The 7,574-nt window shown below is 41.4% G+C and overlaps 1 protein-coding gene across 1 annotated transcript; it reads right to left on the bottom strand.

Annotated features, from left to right (window-relative positions):
* Positions 1 to 481: 481 nt before the first annotated feature.
* On the bottom strand, positions 482 to 7,324 carry LOC131157841 (serine/threonine-protein phosphatase 7 long form homolog). The gene is made up of 6 exons (XM_058112249.1): positions 7,289 to 7,324; positions 6,928 to 7,041; positions 2,794 to 2,813; positions 1,469 to 1,997; positions 758 to 828; positions 482 to 641 (listed from the first exon to the last, which is right to left on the bottom strand). The coding sequence occupies exons 1-6, from the start codon at positions 7,322 to 7,324 to the stop codon at positions 482 to 484; spliced, it is 930 nt and encodes a 309-aa protein (XP_057968232.1).
* Positions 7,325 to 7,574: the final 250 nt, after the last annotated feature.

Raw genomic sequence — 7,574 nt, 5'->3', positions numbered from 1 at the left:
AGAGTCGGATGGGGCATCAATCGGCCTGCTCGACGGTCCGGCAATATGAGCTGTAGTGGAAGGCGCATAAGGCACTGACGGGCCGAACAAGTACTCGGCCTGTACGACTGGGGGGGAGGACATGGGAGTCCCTGGACGACTAGAGGAGCCATGTCACCCTCCTCGTACTGGAGCTAGTCGACCTCCTCGTGCTAGTACATCAGGTCGATCTCCTCGTTCTGGGATCCGTCGACCGTCCTCGTGGACGAGGTCCAGTGCAGCACTCATCAATCGGTGGATCGCAGGATCCAACGAGATCTGGTCTGCCTCAATGACTATGTCAGCCTGTAGGATATGAACATATATTATTAATGCATTCAAATCGGAACGTATATATAATAAAATGAGTTGTGACATTAATCTTCTTACGAGACTCAAATATACAGTTGCGGTCTTGTCGACGAAGCGGCGTATGATAGACCTATACCAAGTGAAGTATGGGTCATCTAGACGCATCGGACTGTGCTTCGCCACTCCTCGTACGATGTAGTCTCGCCGATGCTCCCACGCAGTGACGAATATCGCGTGTGTACTCGACCAGTCTGTGACCCCTCGACCGCGCCCATCCATGCCGTGGAGATCGTCCCCAACAATAACTACCCCTGAAGTCATAAATGGGGCAGGAATGACCTGTCGAAACCCGAACTGTCGCATGACTCGATCGGGGAGATACCACTCAATAATATGAAAGCATATGAGTGGCACTCGAGCTACCCACAGGTCCCTCCCGTCTGCATAGGCAGGCAGCAGGTCGGCTAAAATTTCTTCCATGTAGGGCATCCATATAAACTGCAGTTAGACAAAACAAAAAGTTAAGAAAACTATACACAACTGAAAGAAAGAAAGAAATAATATCATGTGCTATACTTTAACTGATTTATACCTCATGCTCCCGGTGCATGTCCAACTCGAACCTGTACCAGGGCAATGTGTGAAGCGCAACCATCGATGCCCTCAAGTCGTCCCTCCATCTGTATAAGATGAAACGTAAGTTCCCAAATGCAAGACTACTATATATTACGAATTAGTATTCGTAATAGTTATAAAGTGAATGGGGAGGGATAGATAAAATTGGTACTAACCGATATGCGAGTGGGAGAGGATCAACCGGACGACCGTCCTGACCCCTCTCAATCTGCAGGAAACCTCGCCGCGTAGGCGGGAATGAAGGAAATCTCTCCCAAGCCCAAACCTGGAGTAAGCGAAGGGGGCCCGCAATCTATGTCTTTGAGTGGTGTGCGGTGTGACACATCTCCCTGTACAACCACACCAAAGTGGCGGACCCCTAACTGTACGAGTGACACGCTCCGAAGTCCTCAAGGAGTGGAAGGAACATCAGATGCGCATAACTGCCGGAAACATCCGAGAAGATCACCCCACAAATCAAACGCAACAAGTGGGCTCGTGCGTGGCATGCTATCGTCTGAACATCTGCATGTGCCGGGAGCTCACGAAACGCATCCCCCTCAAGGAACCACATACGAATGCGTGCACCAACCAACTCGCTGTCAGGCGGAACAACGTCTAATAAACGCTCGCACATAGTACGCAGGGCGAGTCGACCCTGACGGTCTGTAGGTCCCTCCACTAGTCCTGCAGTGCGACCAGTGACAGCTCGCCCATCAATCGGCAACCTGAACAAAACAGCTACGTCCTGTAATGTGACGGTGGCCTCGCCATGAGGTAGGTGGAACGTGTGCGTCTCGGGTCTCCATCGCTTCACCAATGATGTGACAAGATGCCAATCAAGCTGGATATGAGCAATCCAATAAATGCCATAAAATCCCGCATCGCGTATCAGCTGGACAATGCGGGGGTCTGCCTCTAACCAACGCTCGGCAAACTGCGTGCCCCCTCGGCAGCACAGGGGCTCCGCATGCCCATCAGCCCACACTCGGCTGGCCTTGTGATGATCGCCCATCGTCAAGACACTCGGATCGGACGGCCCTAGATCAATCCTGGAAATGCATCGTTGCATCAGAATAGGAATATACAAAAAAAAAAAAAAACCAGTGTGAAATAGTATAAAACTGCATACGACATCAACGCGACGGTCCAGCTGCATCGCCTGAGTGGGTCCTTCTCGGACACCTTGTGCGATTATGCCCTTCTTGATGACATATACTGCACGTGCTCCTTTTCCTACCTTCCCTAGCGTCCATCTCATTGTGTATATGGGAGCTCCTTGGACAACCTTTATGTCGAGCATACGCTGGATTTGCCTATATAGTCGGCAACGACGATGCTGGCCAGTACGCCTCGTGCATAATCGGCTGAAAATCCGCCGCATATGTCGCATAATGTTCGGCGATGCTCCAACAAGGCTCAACGTACTGCATGGCATTGAGTCGTGTCTCCGCACATGCAGCAAGAAGGTGGGAGCATGGAAAGTGTAAGGCTTGCCACTTCCCACACGAGCAGACGTGCAAATCCTGAATGCGCAGTGTTTGCACGTTGTTTCCTTTATGAGGTCCCAACTGTGCAGTCGTGATGCTAAAAGTATCTCTAGACCGGTTGAACGTCGTCACGCGATGTCTGGTCGCCTTCAACTTCCTTCTTTCCATCGCAAGCAATATATGAGGAGTTAATGCATTTCCTCCTAATATTGCATTACGAGCAGCCTCCCGTCGGCTGTTGAAATAATGTGCAACGCGATAAAATGTCAGTTGCACAAGGGCAGTGATTGGGAGGCTACGAGCGCCCTTAAGGACGGTGTTGAAACATTTGACGAGGTTTGTCATCATGTTCTCATACCTTCTGCCCCCGTCGTGGCACTGAGTCCACATATGAGGAGCGATTTGATCAAAGAACGTCTTCGTGGGTTCCCCACCCTCATTGAAGATCTTCTCCATCCACATGTTAAACTTTCTGACCTGATGCTCCCTTCCCGCGCGCTCAGCCATTCGCTTCAGATTGACACTGTGCACTTTCGTGCTGAAGTTGCTTACAACGTGTCCAAGGCAGAATCGGTGGTGCGCACACGGTGGCTGCCAATTGGGATTGTGAGACACTGCAGTGATGATCCCTAGATGCCTATCTGATATAAGGCAAATGTCGTCCCTATCGGTAATGGAACGAAGACAACACAGAAACCAATTCCATGTGTCCAAACTTTTCTCTTGCACAATAGCGAATGCAATGGGAAATATTTGCTTATCTGCATCCGGGCACGTCGCAATAAGGAGTTTTCCCTTATCCTTACCGTATAAGTGTGTCCCCTCTATACATATCATAGGAGGACAGTGGGGAAAACCCTAAATAGATGCTACGAACGCCCAAAAGACTGATACAAATGTTACGGTCTGATCGCTGTCTGGTATAGGGTTCCACCTCCACTTGACGACAGTACCAAGATTATAAGTGCACATTGCTTCCATCCACCTAGGCAACGTCTGATAAGACTTCTCCCAATCGCCGAATACTTGGGCAATTGCCTTCTGTTTTCCTAACCAAATTTTCTTATATGAGATGAAATAGCCGAAACGACGATCTATGAATTCTTTCAATGTAGCGATTGAGGTCGACGCATCACCCTTTATCATATTCACAATCTCCCTAGCAATAAGGGACGACGTGACTTGGCTATGGTCTTGCGAGAGAAGTTCATTAAAGCATGTGTGCGGACCACCATATTGAGTGATTTTGAAGAATCGATGTTTCTGATGATACATCGCACGCAGTCTCCAACTGCATTCAGAGTTCTTACACCTAACAACCCATAATAGTGGGGTCGACTGCAGGACGTAGAAGTCATGGTGCGTTCGAGCATGGTATATTCGCACAGCAGCTATCAATTGATCTTTCGACATGAATAGCATCCCTTGACTCAGTTCTGATGATTCATCCCAATGAGTTACCCGTATAGGAAGCTCGTCACCATGGGACAAATTTGCAGCATCTACGTCAATTACATTATACATAGGAGGTTCCTCCATGAAATCTGCCGTATACGTGCCATCGTTCGATTGACGGGGGGAGTGGGTCGACATCATCGAGGAACTCGTTCGTCCCTTCACCAATTTCCTCCTCGTACGTGTCATCTTGTAAATGAACATCGTTCGTGATGTTCATCCCCACGTCCAGCGCGTTGTTCGCTATTGCGAACAACGATTTTGGTTGTTCTGCTGAAACATCTTCGCAAACACCATGATAATTCGTATGAATAGTAGTTCCTTCGTACGTCTGCGCCTCGAATGAGGATCGTGGACATTCGTTCATATCCACAACAGGCATCCCAGCAACATCTGCATCTTCTTCCTCCGCTTCAACCACGTGCTCAATAGACGTTCCCGGCTACCCATGTGCGGCGACACCCATCTGAGGAATGAGTTCGACATACAGTTGCACAGTCAAATATGTCGTCCCTACGCAGTGTGCATCCAACACCATGCGCAAACCGTAATCACTAGTTACGGGAACAACGTCATAGAAGATTGTATCATGATTACCCTTAATCGGGTATCTTGCGGTTAGCCGCAATGCATATTGATTTGGATCAATATGCAAATACTTGTATATCTTCGTATGTAATTTAGTTAATTTACACCTATGACCAATTCTAATAGGTTGAACTGGCGGAATACTATAACTAACACCGGTTTGTCCGGTTATAATGTTACCCCCAATGTACAACAATACCGGAACCGGAATACTGCTTGAACTTCCTGCCATCTAGATTGATGCCCGGTAAATATAAAAGACCTACGCAAAACAATAATTTTATGTATAAGTCGTATGCTAAGTGAATAGTGAACAAAAATTATTTTCAATACGTTCATGTGCATGCAATATTCTCTAAATGTTTCACTTGTCACTTTGAAAATATTCTGGCTTCTCTACGAAAAGTCGTATCGAAATTTGGGCAGTATGCCAAGTGTAATTTGAACATTTACCCATTTTTACAATGACGCTTAAACGTTTGCAGACAATATAATAATATAGTTTAAGCATGCGAGAACCTATGATATCTACCAGCATGCAATTCACATCACTACATCAGTCATGCAAGAGGCATTTAAATTCGCGCTTAGAAAACAAATACTTTTAGATATAACATATAATATCTTTGAAACTTTTTTGTAAGCAAGCCTTCAATTAATGTGTGTGTCACAAATATTTATTTAATATTTCATAAAAATTAATTAACATTTTATATTTATATTATATAATAATATTTATTATATATATATATATGTATATATATGTATGTATGTACATATCTCAAATATAGATTCAAAAGCTCCAAAACATCATGTGCCATTGAGTGTATACTAAATAATTATTCCTTCAACTTATATGCATGCCACTATCATATTCACATTGCTTCCAAACATTAATAAAAAATTATTTTTAATATATCATTTATCTTCAATGAACTCATCTTGTCACTAATTTAGAAAGTTATTTTTTATACATAAGAAAGAAAATGAGATTCATTTTTCTATTTTTTCTTAAACAAAATTTGGGAGGAGTGAGAATCCACACATCAGTTATGATTCAAGTTTAGGTTATGTTGAATTTTATATAAATTTTAACAAATTTATATATAAAGTTTCAAATTTGTGTCATCATATACAATATAATTTACAAATTTTGATAAGTCAATATAGAGAAGTGATGCGAAAAGCTTGATGAAGATGACACTACAATGATACATCTAAATAATTATTTCACAAAGGCAACTAGTTAACCACCTACCTTTTATCATTTATATAGTTTGTATTATCAAATTCCAAACACAAACAAATCATAGTCATGTGTAGTAGATCGGATCGTACTCTAACAAAAAAATTTGTATGATTTTGGCATGGAGCACACTCAATATGAGTATATAAGACTAATGTTGAACAAGTTAAATTAACTTAAATTTAACCTTTTAACTTTATTATTAAGCATTTATAGATCAACAAACTACAACTTATTTGTTACTATTAGATAATTATACAATAGAAAATTTTATTCCTATCTTTACAACTATTAAAACATATTAGATTTTCGCGATATTTATTCATAAATTATTTCATGTTATTTTTTAAAAAATCTTTGTACTTATTGTGAAACGTGCAACAATTATTACGGAAAAACACAGAGTTAGATTTTTTCATCTAAATAATTATCTCATGTAAGAAGTCTAAAAATAACAACAATTTTTATTTTTTTCCATTTTCTTTCATGTGACTCTAATAAATAATAAATATTGGTAAAAGATTAACTTTTTCTATGTCCACAATTTTATAATAATTTAGTTGGTGTGACAGCCAAAGGTATCTCAATTAAGTCATTTTAATAATGTAAATATCTATTACATGTTAAACTATCCTAACTCTTTGTATCAATTTATACTTGATGATCAAGGAGACACGCATAACTAGTACACCCAAATAATAGATAATGTAAATTATGGATCAATTCATCTAATAATGGTTTTGTAATTAAAGAACCTTATCAAAGCGAGTTAAGACCCACAAACAACACAAAAAATACAAACAAACAAATGTCCTAAACAGTATTTCTTCTTTGATATTAATGAATATGTAAATTTAAAATATTGAAGATAAAATTTGAAGCATAAATATTAGATCAATATACTTTTTTTTTATTTAAAATATTCAGATAAAATTATTAAAAATTTGCATGATTATGTGGAGTATATACAAATACTATTAGAGACATAAACGTTAATGAAATTATTAATTAAAAAAACTAACCTTCCTCTAGATATAGCAACGAACCCAAATAGTCGAAGTGCAAATATGATATCAAACCAACTCAAAACATAAAATAAATCTCAGTAAATCTCAATAAGTTAAATAAAATATTCACGTTTTTTTCTAAATAATAAATAACATACCCCATCTTCGGCCCTTAAATAGCCTCGCCTCGCCTCACCTTCGCCCAAACGGTCACCTGCACGTCGAACGATAACCTGTCAACGCAACTGTCCTCTGCAAGCTCGAAGGTCTGCAACTTTTCTCCTCTGCAATATTGTGTTCTGAGAAGGCTCTGGGAGGAATTCAGCAGACAAAGCAAATCTCGCAGAACGATCCTGCGAGATTTACCACGTGTCACCACGCGGATGGATGTCAGGCGCAAATCTCACAGCTTCGTCCTACGAGATTTCCGTCACGTGTCACGTTTCAGTTCGATGCCTTATTTAATCTCGCAGCCACGCATCACGTTTAGGTTCGATGGCTCATTAAATCTCGTAGCTTGGAGTTGCGAGATTTCTTCAAGCGTCGCCAAGCGTCACCTGCCCAAGCTGCGAGATTTCTTCAAGCGTCGCCATGCGTCACCTGCCCCCTATTTCTCTTTTTGCCACGCGTCGAAGGTAGAATGGCCAGCAATTTAAATCTCGCAGCATGAAGCTGCGAAATTACGTGAGTATTATTTTGGAAAAAAATTTTCCAATCAGAGTGTTATTTTATATTTTATTTCTTTTTAATTATAAAACGGAAAAAAACTCATCTAGCTTATGTAAAAAACACATAAACAGAGTTTGAGGCAGACCTACATGAGACGAAAAATCATGTAGGAGA

The sequence above is a fragment of the Malania oleifera genome, chromosome 6 (genome assembly GCF_029873635.1).
Source record: "Malania oleifera isolate guangnan ecotype guangnan chromosome 6, ASM2987363v1, whole genome shotgun sequence".
Lineage (NCBI taxonomy): Eukaryota > Viridiplantae > Streptophyta > Magnoliopsida > Santalales > Ximeniaceae > Malania > Malania oleifera.
This window is presented reverse-complemented; position numbering and strand designations above follow the sequence as displayed.

Excerpts from the sequence above, each read along its gene's own strand:
- LOC131157841 (XM_058112249.1), bottom strand. The coding sequence starts at position 7,324 with ATGGCGACGCTTGAAGAAATCTCGCAGCTTGGGCAG. Across the intron at positions 2,814-6,927 it reads AGGTGACCGTTTGGGCGAAG|TGCCACGACGGGGGCAGAAG; the intron begins GTGAGGCGAGGC and ends ATGTGGACTCAG. Across the intron at positions 642-757 it reads TATGCAGACGGGAGGGACCT|GGGTAGTTATTGTTGGGGAC; the intron begins GTGGGTAGCTCG and ends TTATGACTTCAG.